This window comes from Brettanomyces bruxellensis, chromosome 7 (assembly GCF_011074885.1).
Source record: "Brettanomyces bruxellensis chromosome 7, complete sequence".
In the NCBI taxonomy this organism is placed as follows: Eukaryota; Fungi; Ascomycota; class Pichiomycetes; order Pichiales; family Pichiaceae; genus Brettanomyces; species Brettanomyces bruxellensis.
The window spans coordinates 1,075,454-1,090,919 of record NC_054688.1 but is presented as its reverse complement, the minus strand read 5'-3'; the positions used below and the strand labels follow the sequence as shown (position 1 = coordinate 1,090,919).

At 42.0% G+C, this 15,466-nt stretch overlaps 5 protein-coding genes across 5 annotated transcripts; 2 read left to right on the top strand and 3 right to left on the bottom strand.

The window, feature by feature from the left end:
• Positions 1-950: 950 nt before the first annotated feature.
• Positions 951-3,227, top strand: BRETT_004953 (uncharacterized protein; the record flags this gene model as incomplete). The annotated part of the gene is made up of 1 exon (XM_041283440.1): positions 951-3,227. One exon carries the CDS (start codon positions 951-953, stop codon positions 3,225-3,227), a length of 2,277 nt encoding a protein of 758 aa, XP_041136792.1.
• Positions 3,228-3,335: 108 nt separating this feature from the next.
• BRETT_004952 (uncharacterized protein) lies at positions 3,336-4,292 on the bottom strand (the record flags this gene model as incomplete). The annotated part of the gene is made up of 1 exon (XM_041283439.1): positions 3,336-4,292. One exon carries the CDS (start codon positions 4,290-4,292, stop codon positions 3,336-3,338), a length of 957 nt encoding a protein of 318 aa, XP_041136791.1.
• Positions 4,293-4,846: 554 nt separating this feature from the next.
• On the top strand, positions 4,847-5,398 carry BRETT_004951 (uncharacterized protein; the record flags this gene model as incomplete). Its single annotated transcript, XM_041283438.1, has 1 exon — positions 4,847-5,398. The coding sequence occupies one exon, from the start codon at positions 4,847-4,849 to the stop codon at positions 5,396-5,398; it is 552 nt and encodes a 183-aa protein (XP_041136790.1).
• Positions 5,399-5,510: 112 nt separating this feature from the next.
• On the bottom strand, positions 5,511-11,459 carry BRETT_004950 (uncharacterized protein; the record flags this gene model as incomplete). The annotated part of the gene is made up of 1 exon (XM_041283437.1): positions 5,511-11,459. One exon carries the CDS (start codon positions 11,457-11,459, stop codon positions 5,511-5,513), a length of 5,949 nt encoding a protein of 1,982 aa, XP_041136789.1.
• A 908-nt stretch (positions 11,460-12,367) lies between these two features.
• Positions 12,368-13,405, bottom strand: BRETT_004949 (uncharacterized protein; the record flags this gene model as incomplete). Its single annotated transcript, XM_041283436.1, has 1 exon — positions 12,368-13,405. The coding sequence occupies one exon, from the start codon at positions 13,403-13,405 to the stop codon at positions 12,368-12,370; it is 1,038 nt and encodes a 345-aa protein (XP_041136788.1).
• Positions 13,406-15,466: the final 2,061 nt, after the last annotated feature.

Genomic DNA, 15,466 nt, shown 5'->3' with positions numbered 1-15,466 from the left:
ACCCCAAACACTCGCAAACTGGTGCCCTCTAGATCAGGCAGGATAGTCACATCCGTACACCACAATAAAACTATGGCACTTTGCAGCAGCGCGATTTTTAAGCGATAGGGTCTGCATGGCTTAAAGGAGGGTGGTGTAGGTTTATATATTTTATCTAATGCAATTACCTTCTTAAACCAATATTGAAAGCCCCGAAATTGAGAAAAACGTTGCTGAAGTAAGCTGGCAACTGCATGAAAAGAGCAAATCAAGGAATCTCCTTTTTCTGGGATAACACACCATAGTATTGTACACGCAGTTTCAGTACATTCAGCAGGTATTAATCTGTGTTGGCAGTTGAAATACAAAGCATTAATCTAAAGTGAAAACACATGCCTTGAAAGCACATGCCTTGATTTAAGCTTCCTTAATATTATTGTATTTTAAACTCACTTAAGATTGCTCAAAGTTAGCGGCTCGGGTGACACAATTCAATATTTTCTTTGGAGGAATATCATGATTGTCTGCGATGGTCCTAGTGTTAGGCTCGGTATTCTTTATTCGAATTTCTTTATTTGTATTTCTTTATTTGTATTTATTCGTATTTGTTTATTTTCTTTGCCTTACTATTTTTTATTTTTCTCTATTTTTCTTGGTCGGCTCATTTCCAAATCATTTCGCGGTCAATTTTTCACGCATTGTTTATTCTTCATTCTGACGCACTGTTGTCCTCACCTCTACTCTTTGCTTCGCATCTTTTTCATATGCGTTTTCTTCTTTTTTTTTCTACGTAACCACACGTTTCAATCGAGATCACCTTGGATCTTTGTCTTTTTAGTGCGCTACTTTCAAGCGGTTCGTCCTGTTCCAAACAGACCCTTAATCGTACTTTTTTTTTTCATTCTTCGTACTCAGTCATATCTAACAGATCCAATCCATCACATCCATTGCATTCAATAAAACAAATAAGCATGCCATCGAGGTCAAGAGCGGCTCGCCGGGCCGAGCCAGAGCACAAGCACAAGCCGAAAAGTCACAGTGTGGAAAAAGATGAAAAGAAGCCTATTGAAGAGCTCGAGGTTGACTCCAAGAGGCTCTCAGAAATAGACCCATCGCAGCAGAAAACATACAGCAAGTACTGCACATTCATGACTATTCTTGCGGCGGCAGTGAGGTTCTGCTTCATCTGGTATCCGAGCGAAGTTGTGTTTGATGAGGTGCACTTTGGAAAATTCGCTTCTTACTACCTTCAGAGAACGTACTTCTTCGATCTTCACCCCCCATTTGCAAAGCTGCTCATTGCATTTGTCGCATACTTGTCCGGATACGACGGCAAGTTCAAGTTTGACGATATTGGAGACTCGTACTTGACCCATTCCGTGCCTTACATCCCAATGCGTGCCCTTTCTGCCGTTTTCGGAACTTTCACAGTTACACTTGTGTTCAACATCATGAAAGAGTCCGGATACTCAGTTCTCACGTGCATCTTCACCTCAGCATTGATTGCACTCGACAACGCCCACGTTGGAGAAACCAGGTTGATCTTGTTGGATGCAACACTCATCTTTTTTGTTGCTGCTTCCATCTACTGCTACATCCGGTTCTACAAGCAGAGAAAGCAGCCTTTCTCCAGGGACTGGTACTTGTGGCTCTTCCTGACTGGTCTCTCGCTTTCCAGCGTTATTTCCACCAAGTACGTCGGCGTTTTCACATACGCATCGATCGGAATAGCCGTGGTTTACGACTTGTGGCAGATTCTAGACGTGAAACGTGGAAATACGCTCCGGAACTTCGCCAAGCACTTCACTGCCCGCCTCATGCTGCTCGTGGTGATCCCCTTCTGCGTGTATCTCTTCTGGTTCTGGGTCCACTTCACTGTTTTGTCGAAATCCGGACCGGGCGACAACTTCATGACTCCAGAGTTCCAGGAGACACTTGGAGACTCGGTGTTGGCCAAAGAGGCCAAAGATGTCCATTATCACGATGTGATCACCATCAAGCACAAGGACACTGAGTGCTTGCTTCACTCGCATCTCTACAACTACCCTCTCCGGTACGAAGATGGCCGAATCTCGTCCCAGGGCCAGCAGGTCACGTGTGTCAACGATTTTAACGACACAAACAACTACTGGGAGATTCTTCCCTCGGATATGTCTCCACAGAGCATCAACAAGACGTCCCCTGTGCGCGAAGGTGACTCTTTCAGGCTCAGACACGTGAAAACTAACGGATATCTCCTCACTCACGACGTTGCCTCACCTTTCTACCCCACAAACGAGGAATTTACCGTTGTTCCGGCCCAGATGTTGAACCAGAGCAACAACATGAACGACACGGTGTTCAAATTTGATCCGGTGGACAAACGGCCGGGAAATGTTCTCAAATCCAAGGCGTCTTTCGTGAAAATCCGCCATGTTCCAACCGTTGTTGCCATGTGGACACACAACGACAAGCTTCTCCCATCCTGGGGGTTCAACCAGCAGGAGGTGAACGGAAATAAGGAGATCAAGGATGCCTCGAACATCTGGTACGTCGACAGCATCATCGGATTGACTGGTGCAAGGGCGCTCTACTTGCCAAAGCAGGTCAAGAAGCTGCCATTTTTGCGTAAGTGGATTGAGTTGCAAGGCGAGATGTTCAAGCAGAACAATGAGCTTTCTTCCGAGCATCCGTACGCTTCCGAGCCCCAAGATTGGCCGATGTGTCTCTCTGGAGTCTCTTTCTGGACGAAAAACGATTCTAGACAGCAGATCTTCTTCGTGGGAAACATCCCTTGCTGGTGGCTCGAGTGCGTTTGCATGTCGTGCTTTTTGGCAATAGTTGCTTTGGATCTCGTCACCAGAAGAAGAGGAGTCTACATGTTGAACGAGCGGGCCAGAAAAAGAGTCTACATGAACATCTCGTTCTTTTTCGCAGCCTGGGCTTGCCACTACTTCCCATTCTTCCTGATGGGCCGCCAGAGATTCTTGCATCACTACCTACCTGCTCACTTGCTGGCTGCCCTTCTTTCTGGGGCCATCATCGAGTTTCTATTCACAAATAACAGGACTGCCGAGTTCACGGGCGACCGGAAATCCATCGGAAAGATCTCTGTCTACAAGTACAGAGCTGTTATCGTGGCTTTATTGGCTGCTGTGGTTTGGGGATTCGTGTTCTTTGCACCTATCACCTACGGAAACGTGTCCTTGTCCGTTGAGGAGGTCAAGAAGAGACAGTGGATGAACATGAAGCTACACTTCACCAAATGAGATACGTAACAACTAAATAAAAAATGCTTAGAACTGAAATTTATCACTGGAGTAGTGGCTGTAGATACGCTATGATGAGGGACCTGAACCCACACTATATTCCCATACTCACCTGGTTGGAAATGGAAGCTTCCTATGCAACCGGTTCTGAATCTCAACATAGTCAGGCTCATCCTCCGGAGTTATCAATCCGTGCCTCATGAAAAAATCAATAATGACTCCCGCACAATTGTGCTTGAACTCGCCGTTCTTCAATCTTTCCACCACCTCATCTACACTCATTAGTGTGAAATCCTGTGCTTCATGATCAACCGGATGGGGAATCGTATCGGGATCCATCTTCAAATCATAGATGTACTCAATCTCAGGCTGAACAAACCCTTTCTCGCCCGCGTACTCCCCCTTGCTGTACTGGTAAAAGTACGAAATAACACCCACCGATGTCACGTGATCCGTCACATAGCCAGCTTTAAGACCTGCCTCCTCGTAACATTCCTTGACAACTGTCTCAAGACATCCATGGGGATATCCCATACCGCCGGCAACAGTATTATCTAGCATTCCTGGGTATGTTGGCTTGGTTGCAGACCTTCTCGGCACCCATAACTTCAACTCTCCGGTCCCTGGTACGATGACATATCCATTAATATGACATCCGTACATCACAACACCGAGAAGCGGGCAGAAAGCCCTCTCCAAACGCATGTATGGCATCTTATCTGGGTCGTAGATCGTGTACAACTCATCTCTCCAGCCCTTCAGGTGGTCAAACGCACATTTTTCACGCCAGATCCGGGCAATCTTGTTGAATGCCTGATTTCTGGCGCTTAGAGTGTTCAAAGATGGCTTAATGCAAACTTCTCTAGTCTTATCGTCCACTTTTACCACATCTAAATGCTTCTTGAACTCCTCGGCAACCATCGGTAGCATGTATCCCAATCGGAAGGACCCATCATGAGAAACAAACGTGTAAACAGAGTCTCTAAACGATTTGTGCTCTTTTGGGTTGTAATAGTAGGGCACAACATCTATCTTCTTGACGAGGTCTAGAAATGTGTATTTCATCCTGTGATTGTAAATCTAGTTTCGAGTTGTCAATTTTATTTACCGAATGTAGTTGGTGACGTGAATATCTACTTTAAAATCCCTTTCATAGGAGATTGCGGCATGTTCCCGAAAGCACGAGAAAACATGTTGGGGCTGCAGGTGTGCGAGAATTTAAGTATGGGGTAGCGAGGTGCCAAAAAAGCGGGAAAAATTATCGAGAAAAAATCAGAAATGCGATGCTTAGGATTTTGACAATCATGATTATTATAAGGTTACCACTCTGGCCTAACAGGATAGATATTCATCCGTTCAGCTTTGATTCCAGAGATAAGCACCTCAACATGCCTAAAGTTACTTAGAGCAAAGTCAAAGTCGTTCACTTGGCCAAAAAATTATGCATAAGCAGAGATCTTATCGTCCTCCCAGTTGCGAAAATTAACATTTCGATATCCTTCGATAAAGAAAAAAGCAAATATATTTACCCCGGCATGTTGCATGGCAAATTATCTATGCACAACACAACATTGCTCACCAACAGGCATTTTTTTTAGATTATCTGGCATTTCCTAAACATGGCTAGGAGACAGAAATCATCTGTGAAGGGCAAGAAAATGGTTCCCGATGCCGGAATTGCCGAAGGAGATGATCCAAATGATATATGGGACAAAACCCGAGTGGCCTGCAGAGAAGGAATGCAAAAGGCATTTGCTAAAATAATCAGAGTTGCAGGAATCACCGAAAAGGAGCAGGTGAAAGCTCCAGAAGACATTTCGAAGCAATACGAGGAGAACTTATACAAAAGATTCAATTCTAATTTAATTCAATACAGGCAGCGTTTTCGAAAAGATCTCATTGCAATGAGAAACCCAGACACAGAATTTGCAGAAAACCTCCTTGCAGGCGAAATGACAGTGGAGCAGTTCTGTGCAATGAAGGAGTCAGAACTCATATCAAAGAAACAGAAGAAAGAGAACCAGGAACTGCTTCAAAAAGAGCTGAGGAACAGTATTGCAAAAAAACCTCCTACGAAGCTAAGTGAGGTTGAAGTTCAAAATACAATAGTCAGGGATAAGTGGGGAATTAGTGAAAGTGCGGCCAAGGTTGATCCCCGATTCGACAATTAAGTATTATCAACCCACCAACCGGTTTACCCACTGTAAACTAGCGCTTTACCATGTATTATGTAATAAGGCTTGTGTACGTATATGTATGTTATGTACTGTATAATATCCTCTTTTAGTCTTTCTTCGTATTTTCAACATCTTCAACATCTTCATATTTCGGCTTGCTTTCTTCTTGCACCGGCTCTGGCTTTTTGGTTTGGAAATTTCTAGAGATAACGAGTTTCCTCCTCTTTACTGGGTATTTCTCGATTTCTGTTATTGGCTCCACAACTTCATGCTTGTGCTTTCCAGAAAAGAATTCTGTCAACTTGGATTGATGCGTATTCTCGCTTTCTTTGACATCGAAATCACTATCATCATCCAAATTAATGATCTCCGGTGCATTTAACGCATTTTTGTCCTGCTTCTCGAACTCTTTTACCTTAATTTGATCTTCATTTATTTTATCAATTGGCTTAACCTCTGAACTCTGGGCACCTTCCAATGCTTTGGATTTGTTATTGTCGGAATTTGTATTCTTTTCATAACTTGCACCCTTTTCAACACTTGCATCTTTTTCAGCATTCTTTACCATATCCTTTCCCTCTCCAGAGTTTTCTGATCCAGAAACTTCACCGACATCAAATATCTCCGCATTCGGCGCTTGATCATTATTGAAAATCGATTCCATATCCAGACTGATATCAAACTCATCCCTTAACCTTGATAGTGTTGAATCTGGAAGGTTACTATACTTTGTAACAAGGTACTTTGCTTTAACAATATCAGCTGCATCATTGGCCGATTTATCAGTTTCCTTAATGCCATATTCCCAGTTTAAAGTATTAGCAGAGGCAACATTATCATACTCTCTGTTTTCAAGAACCAATTCCTTGTCATACGGAAGAAAGTTACCTTTGAAAGCCTCTTTTCTCAACTGGCTGAGAATGGGAGCCAGGGTTTTTATTAGCTTGACACAGAATGGAGTGATGTCTCTTCTCGCAACCCTAATTTTCTCTCTTGGCCCAGAACCCGGTGATTTTAAACTGACCTGCTTGAATCTGCTATCGGAAACAAGCTCCAATGATTGGCTTGATGACAACTCTTCTTGAGTACTCTCACGATTAGGCTTAACCTCCAAAAGCTTCCTTTGAAGATAGGGCATGAACAACGTCAGATATAGACTGTGGTAGCAGTCATCAATAATTCCGGTTGCGGCAAATCCATTTGCCATTTTACGAAACTCGTACGCCTCATTTAAAAAGAAAATGGTCGATTTCTCCCACTCGGTGAATTCGGTCTTCCCCTTTAAGGATTCAATGAACTCTTTCGAGTAATTGATGAACTCCGAGTACACCATCTGGGTAATTTGCAAGTCCAAGTACCCAGGGTGGATGTACATAATCTTCTTTATCATAACACACGCTTTGGCAACTGCCGAGTCAAAAGTCTTAACCTGCCCAATCATGCTAGAGCCCAACTTCCTCAACTTCTTGATGAGATAGATCATTGGATAAATGTCGGCAGTGTAGTCCAACATCTCGATGTAGAAGTTGATATACATGAAGTTGTACACAAAGTGCTTACCAGGGCGTTCGTTGTCCGGTTTCCAAATTGTGCTCAAACTTCTCACTGTTGGTTTGAGGTTAATGATCGAGTCCATTTCCTTCTTGCTGGACTCAAGATCTTTGAAATCGTCAAGATAGATTCTTGCAATCTTGTAGCGTGGCTTGTGCTGCCACTTTTTCTTATCGTACGACAAGCATTTTCTCAACGCGGTGATCAACGACTCAAGAAAATCATTATTACTTACCACAGTCTCCGGAAGAACTTCGGCAAAGATAGGATCCTTCTTGAGAAGTTCAAGTGCTGACGAATAACCAATTTCACCATGTTTAAAGGCCCGATAGAGAGCAGAGCAGTAAACATAGTGTGGCTCTACAATAGGGTCCTCTCTAGTGCTTTCCTTTAATCCGACAAGGCATGAAAGCAATAAGTTGGGCAGTATCGATTGGAAACGATGTCGATCTCTCTGCTTCAACTGAACCTTGGCCAAATACATGAGGCTGTACCAGTCTGAGCCATTTGAGCAATAAGCGCGGCTAAAGACCAACTCAAGTATCTGATAAAAGACGGTGTCAGACATAATTTTTGTTCCATCAAGAATTGTCGTACTGTTTCCAGAATCCTTGATTATAGAGTTGGATGGGAAAGGTGAGCCCAAAAGATGTGTGTGGGAGGCACTGACACGGAATGCAAGTTTGCACATCGGCTTCATCCAAGCACCATAAAGTTCCCGGCCAAGTAAATTCCACAGTGTTGGAGCCAAAGGCTCAAACTTCGCTCCTTGCTTCAAGACTTCGAGTGTTTCTTCTGTTTTTCTCTCTTCGTTTCGTAGCAACTTGTAGTGCTGATACAAGCTAAATGCCACAAGGTAGCATAGGATTGCCTGCTTTTGAACAGAAGCAGTATAGTTCTTTTTCTCCTCGTTATTGAGCTTGTCAGACGTCCATATAATATCATCCTCAACAAGATAGGAGTACGCCTCACCCAAAAGAAGCCAGCTATCAATGCGATGCGAGCCAGACGATAAGTCCATCTGGAGCATTTTAATGACAAAATCAAGATCTGCAGAACGGCCCTGCATGGCTCCTCTCCTAATGCGGAATGTGTGCAAGGCCATTAGTCCTTGCATGAAATATACACCGTTCTTTGCTGCCTGCACTTGTAGACAGTCAGGAACACTTAAAGCCATCTCAAACTTGCCGTCAAATGCATCGGATATAATATCCATGTCAAGAACAGTGTTATCCAAAAATCTCGTAATGATACTGTTGTTTCTTCTTACACTTGCGTCTATTCCAGGCAGATCTCCGACACTCTCGTACACCATGTCAAGGATAGACTTTATGTCGTTTCTAGGAGGGTTCAAAAGCGGGTGCTTTTTCCTGTAGCAGTAGGGAATCACATACCTGCTGACGGCAATTGCATCCGTGTCGGTCATCTCCGTTTTTTCCGTCTGGTGGTCATACGCCTCATAGTACTCCATCGAGACCTGAATCCCATACCGGCAGTGCACAATCTGGAAAAAGTCCCGGTCCGAATATTCCCAAAGAAGCTCAGATAGCTTCTGCTGCATGTAATCTAACAAGTAGCCCCCTGAACTGTTGCAGATATGCCTCACACCAAGTTGAACGTGAATAATGCTGTAGAAATCATTGATCTTGTCTGGAGATGGGTCACACAAAGTAAAATCATAGTATACAAGCACCAAAGTGTAGCTGAGTACAGTCAGGCTGACAAGGCACTCGTATGCTTTTGCAAAATCTTTCTTGAGCGTATGCCGAAATGAGACCATCTCCGCTGTATCCTCATGGAGGAGAAATACATATGCAAAACGTGTAAATATCATAAGCTTCTCCAACACCTCTCTGTCACTTGGAGCCGACTTCACATTCCATTTCTCGCTGGATAGGAAACTAACATATCGCTTCGCAAGATAGCAAAACACGCCTAAAATCTTGAGCAACTTCTTGTTGACGCCCAAAGTGTCAGCATCTTCTTGCTTTAATGCATTCAACTCCTTGACCAAGATGGACAACACGTGGCCAAATCCAATCTTGTAAGACTGAATGTTGTACTCATTCTGGTAAAAGGTCAAGAGTATGGACCAGAGCCGCAATTTCAACAGAGTTGGCGAATTCTCCATAAGTTTTCTCATCTCTATTTCTGTATCAGTCTCTTCAGAAGATGGTCCTTTTTGCAGTAGAATTCTTTCCAATATCTTGTTGGACTTGTCATCGTTGGTAAAAGCCTCTAAAACGTCCATCTTAGACAACTGGATTCTTATGCTATTCAAGTTTAAGGCCGGAATAAAGTCATAGTTCACCATAGGGATGTCGAATTTCGCTCTTTCTCCAACTTTAGACATTTTTGAGAGCAACGAACTCACATCTTTGGTGCTAAGTTCAGGCTTATTCCGTAAAAGACACGACTTGGCCCAAGAGAACCTTAGCCAAAGCTGTGGAGAAACGGATTGATAATCAACAAAACTAAACAAATCGTCAAATAGTGTTTCCCAACGCTCAACAATGTGACCAATATCTTCATCGAAGGTAAGCATATCCGTTGACTCTTCCTCTTTATCCCGCTTTAGAATTCTCAAATAGCAATTGACAAAAAGCTCAAAGATCGATAGTGCAACTTCCCAGCTACCCATATCGTTTTCTATGCGTGGATCTTCCAATTTGGCCTCATAATGTTTGTATAACAGCTCATTCATGGAGAAAGTAATGCCTTCTAAAGACAAAAGTGCGGCATCTGTAATGGAGCCATTTGTGACCAGATTCCCTCCTTTATCTCCAATTGGACCTAGCAGATAATCAATGACAATCCATCTCAACTGATATAAGTGTCCCCCGGTTTTGTTGAAATCTGTTAACTTCTTGAAAATGCAGCCTGCATCTAAACTGGATGCAGAAGGTGTTCTTTCGGAATCTTCACTCGAAGAGCTCACATTCAAGATATCTTCTATGGACTTGTTACGCATGGTCATATAATCATCATCGCTGGCTGATTCCTTCTTCTCAGAAGAGGATACAGGAGCAAAATCGGTCAATAATGATTTTGATTGTACACTTTTCCAATGATTTAGGTAGTACTGAAAGTTGACTATTCTGAAATCAACATTCTTATTCTTCAATGATCCAGAGATGACGGTCTGAATGAGATCTTGTTTGGGCAGCTTAATCTGGCATAGCTCAATGTATTTTGAGAACTCATCCAGAAATTTCGCCTGATCTTTAAATAGCTCCGGTGTCAACTCATCAATCTTAGCTTCGTTTCTGGATCTTAATCTTTTCACAGCAATTCTTTGAGCCAACGTCAGCTCCTCGGAATTTACCGATGGGAGTTGATCTTTCTCTGTAGTTGCCTTATTCATTTCATTTAAAGATTTCTCTTGCTCTACATCATCGTCAATCACTATCGTCTCTTTTCCATCTGGTAGTGATGTGTCTTTCAGCTGTTTTTTCTCATCTTGATCTCTAGGCTCCTCAACCAACTTAAAATCTATGCTTATTCTGTCTATCGGCTTGCTTGTGTATATGTAGTCATCAGGAAAATGCAAATTACCAGCTTTTCCTTTTGCATTCGGTATTACAGCCTCCAAATTTTCAAGCAGTGCAGAGATATCATACATATTCTGCCTATTATACGGCACAGACACAACAGAAGATTGAGCATGGGAATGTCTAAGACGGGAAAACTCTTCTTTCGATATTATCTTGCTGAAATCAAGGGTCTGCATTTTTCGTGTTGAGAGTATCCTCTGGGCTAAAGAATTGTCGAGAACTTTGCTAACTTCGAGAAATATCTCACTATACCTGTCTCCAATCCTTAGCATGAGCTCTTTGAACCGACTTATGAACTGGACCTGGTTCGGAAGAAGAGTTCTCGGCTCAGATATGTTCCAATTAAGATCATCTGTGTTATGATTTGGATTGACACCGCCGTCTATTTCGGATGGCTTGATCTTATACTCGAAACCAAACCTTGCAGCACGATTCAAACCATAAAAGGTAAACATCTCGGTGATAATTTGCATAAGCTTGAGATCTCCTTCACCATGATTTAGGGCAGTTGTTAGATCATCCATAGCTGATAGAAGTCGGTGGTATCGTGAAATCAGTATGTCATGATCCTCATCTTGCTCAACAATTGTGCCATTTTGACCACCTGCGACTTTCTCACCTACCGTATCATCACATTCTTTTAATTCTACAACCTCCTTATCGTCCTCAAGCTCGTCGAAAAGTTCACCAACCTTCAAAAAGCCTCTATTTCTATAAGCCATGAATTTAAGCTGCTCAATCATTGGGTTGTGGGTATCATTTCTGGAGCTGATGATCTCGATTTCAAACAAAGCATCATACAGCTCGGAGGCTGACTCAAAACAACGGTCTTTCTGGAATTTTAGTGCTTTGTCAAAGACCTCTAATGCATGTTCGATCTGAAGTTCTCTAGTATGCTCTTCAATATCCAACTCATCATCTGTAACATTAATCGCGGTGAAGGACGACATATTTGTGCATCCATAAGTTGAACTCCAGACAGTTAAAGTGTGGATATGCGAATAATTTGGGCCTAGTTTGGGAAAAGCAGAAATATTAATGCTTTGTTGTTGGTGCCATTGCTAGTGTGTAACATGTTATGTAGGGAGAAATATATGGGTACGGTAGAGACTCAAAAACCGAGTCAATCGACGCCGGTAGAAGAATCAAAAAAAAGAAAAAACTTAAGAAACTAAAAATATGGAATAAAAAAGATAACGAAACAGAATATTCGATAAGCATAACCAGTATAAGCAATCTACGATTACTAGAATTCATGAAAGAAGAATAGATACATTGAGAGAAGGAAAGATACTGCTGGAGGGCATTCCATACTAGACGTGGAAGAAGAAAAGATGAAAAGCGTATAAATCTAAAGTGGAGCGAGAAGACGAATAGATAAATCAGCCAATAAAACTGCTAAGATCGATTCGAAACTTGATTCGAGAATGAGGTAGAAGTAAATGAACAGGAAATAGAGCGAGTGAAAAGTGAAGAACCGGTGGATGGTAAGCCAAAACATCCAAGTAGTGGAATGAAAAAAAAAAAGTAATAAAAATAAAATGGGGAAAAATAAAGATGAATAAGGAAAAATAAAAATAGAAAAGAAAGAAAGAATGCAAGAAATAAGCAAAATCTAGTGTGGAACCTCCGAGGGATCTAGATCAGGGTCGGGTAGTAAAGTGTGAAAGAGGTCAAAAGAAAGAAAAAAACATAAAAACGGGTAGAGAACCAGAGAGTGTGTGTGTTTTCCATTGTCTCTCGGTGTGTGTAAGCGAGAATTTCATCACATCTGCAACTGGCCAGCGAGCAAACTCTTGAAATAGCAAAATAGTCAAAGATATAGGAGAGTAAAGATAGTTTGAAAGAAGATCTCTCCTTAGTCCTGACACATGGAACAGGCAAACTTGTCGGAAACGCCTTTGTCAAGCATCGAGAGCTCATCCACATCCTCCTCTGAGATGTTGTGAAGAATGTTCCAGCCCATTTGATCCGCCAGTTTGTCGTTTTTCTTCCTGTCAAGGAACTTGTCAAAGTGGTCTATCTGGTTTGTCTTGAGGAAAAGCGGGTCAATGTGATCCTTGTACTGCTCATCGTCCAACGTCGCATACAACCCTGCACCATACGAACTGCCGCCTACACTGCCTCTCAACGAGTTGCTGCTCGAGGACTGTTGCAAGGAACTTCCCAAAACACTCGAGGAACTGCTCACAAACGTGGCTGTGTTGCTCGTACTGCTCAAAGACGATATTATCAACGGCCGTTTTTTCTGTTGCTGGGCTGTGCCGTCCTCTGCAGTTGCGTTGCTGTGGTTACTGAACAACTCCTCACTTGTCATGACTGGCGAGCTCAAACTGACCGGAAGTTTATTCTTTAGCTGTTCCATGGTCATTGGAATAATTGGTGTGAGTTGGTCCGGGGTGCACGGAGGTGCAACCTTGTCCTCCGGATCGATTGGAAGGAGGATCACCTCGTTTGGTTCTGCTGTCTTGTCCTTTTTCTCGTTTGCAGAATCTACATTTTCGACCGTTGATGCTGCTTCTGTGTCTAGTACCTCCTTTCCGTATCGACTGGATGTTTTGGATTTGAGAATCGACCCAGAGTGGCGTCCTCGACGCTCACGTCGCCGTGAAGTGCTTGAGGACCGCATTAGAAAGTCAGCATCAGGAGCTGAAAGATCTAAAGGAGACGGCAGAGACTTTCCAGTGCTTCTATCTGGTTCGTACGATTCCAGCGTTGTGTGACTCCCGGACGAGGAGAAAGATGACATTCTTGACCGGGATGCCGACGTATGTGAAGAGGAAGATGCAGAATGATTCGACGATACACTTTGACCCGATTTGTGCGACGAGAGTTTCTCTTTGGTTAAATTTAACGTCGACTTGATCTTCATTGACAAGCCACGCTTGAGTGCCATCTTTGATGATTTCTATGTTGTCAATGGTGTCCCTTGTGAGTTTTGGACCTTGTTTAGAGCTAGGTGGAGTAGTGCTAAATTATTTATCTATTTATTGTTCTTGTGCCAACTTATTTTATTTTATTTTTTCCCCTTGGTATTCTCGATGGTCAGCTTCTCAATGATAGATGATGGTAGCTTTGGTAAGACTGATGAACGTGTATTGTAATTGAGTAAGTATATGATGAGTGAAGGACTAAAGAAACACAAGTGAAGAAAAAAAAAGTGAATCACAGATGATTAGAAAGAATGAATGATACCAAAGGAGGAAACTGTACTTGTCAGTAAACAAGATTCCACCTGGGGGCACACGATGGGGTGAGTTCAAAAAAAAAGCCAAGACGAAATAAAAGGGATGGAGAAGGAGGGCCGGAAAGGGAAATGAAAAAAAAAAGGTAAAAATGAATGAAAAGAAAAGGGTAGGAAAACGAAAAATATTTGCAGTGTCCAGTAAGAGCTGCCTAACATCAGTAACCAGGTAGTGCCCCGTAGTGCAAAAGGGGAAAATTGTGGTGGGCCTCTACAGGTATAACTATGCGTTCCAGTGGCTTCCTCTAGACCTCCTATACGCTGGGCCTTTTTTTTTTTCAAATTTTTAGTTGTTTTGATGCCTGTAGGAGTGCGGCAATTAAACAAAGAATACAAGAACGTCGCGGCCAAAAAAATGCATGTGGAAGATAATAGTATTTGCAACAACCCAAGATCCTTACAATGTATCCACGGAAAATCCGGGCTGTGAACAATGCACTCCCAAAAGAGTCGCGTCTACCGATGGAAAATCAGAAAAGAATTTTCTAAGCATGGGCCTTAGGCTATTGTTTTTAAAAAGGCGAAAATGAATGCAAAAAAAAAGAAAAAGGAGGTTTGTTGAGATTAGAGATCTCGAACCCGAGCAGAAAAAGAAGCGGAAAGAAGAAGAAAAAAAAAAAAAAAAACGTTGTGGAAAGCTGGGATGACAAAAAGAAAAAAATAACAGCCGTTGAAAAAATATAAAATTAAAATTGAATGAACATTGAATGAAGAATACCTTAGTCAGCGACAGTTATCTGTTCTTTTGGACAGACTAAGGTAAATGAAGAATGCAGAAATTCCTTCCACCAAAATATCGGATATTATTCATTCATATTGTCGGATTGTTTGGCGGTGCTGTAATTCAGTAGGCGGTGATTTAAAGCTGTAGATGATTGGACCGCATCAACAATAATATAATAACAAACTGGAATGATTTCTTGAATTGCCAGGCCTTTTGATCTTGAGGAATGATGTGCAACTACAATATTTGCCACCATTGGTTTGGAACGAGTCCACTATACTAGTAAAGATCACACAGATGTGAAATTCAGCACAATATACCTTCACCGATAATTTTGCCACCCACACCTCTACTCTCCCTAACATCACTCTAGAGAACAAGATTTCTCACGCATGCTTTTTTAGGAGAAGATAAAGATTTCTCCTTGGCCAGCAGCTAATAATTCTCTATGTAATGCATGCAAGTTAATATTTGCCTGGGCTAGACTTATTGTCCCTCTTTCAGCATAACAAAACAAAGCATTATTACTTGCACCTTGGTTTCAGGGAATTACGTACAAACCGAGGATGTAAATTTTCAATTTTCAAAATTCGAAATTTCCATTATTCGGTGCACATAGACCCTCATGCCTGTTTGTCGAAAATATCGCTATTCCGCCGTTATGATGTTATTTTCCGCTTTGGTGAAATAATAGGAGAGTAATCATTATTTTTTTTTTTTTAAAACAGAGTACGAACAATCAGCATCAGCTGTATTTGGACCGAACTAAAACGTATACCTTCTAAAGACATAAAAATTTATCTGTATTTCGTACTAAATTTCACGAGAAGCCTTTTTTAAGGGAGAGATAAATGATAGTGTTATTAATCACGAATGAATAGTAACATTATCCATTACGAACATAGGGGCAAAATTTCAAGGTAGGTAGTTCTACAACTTGTCCAAGATAAATGAAACAAAAACGATGAAAATTGGGTTTCCGCGATATT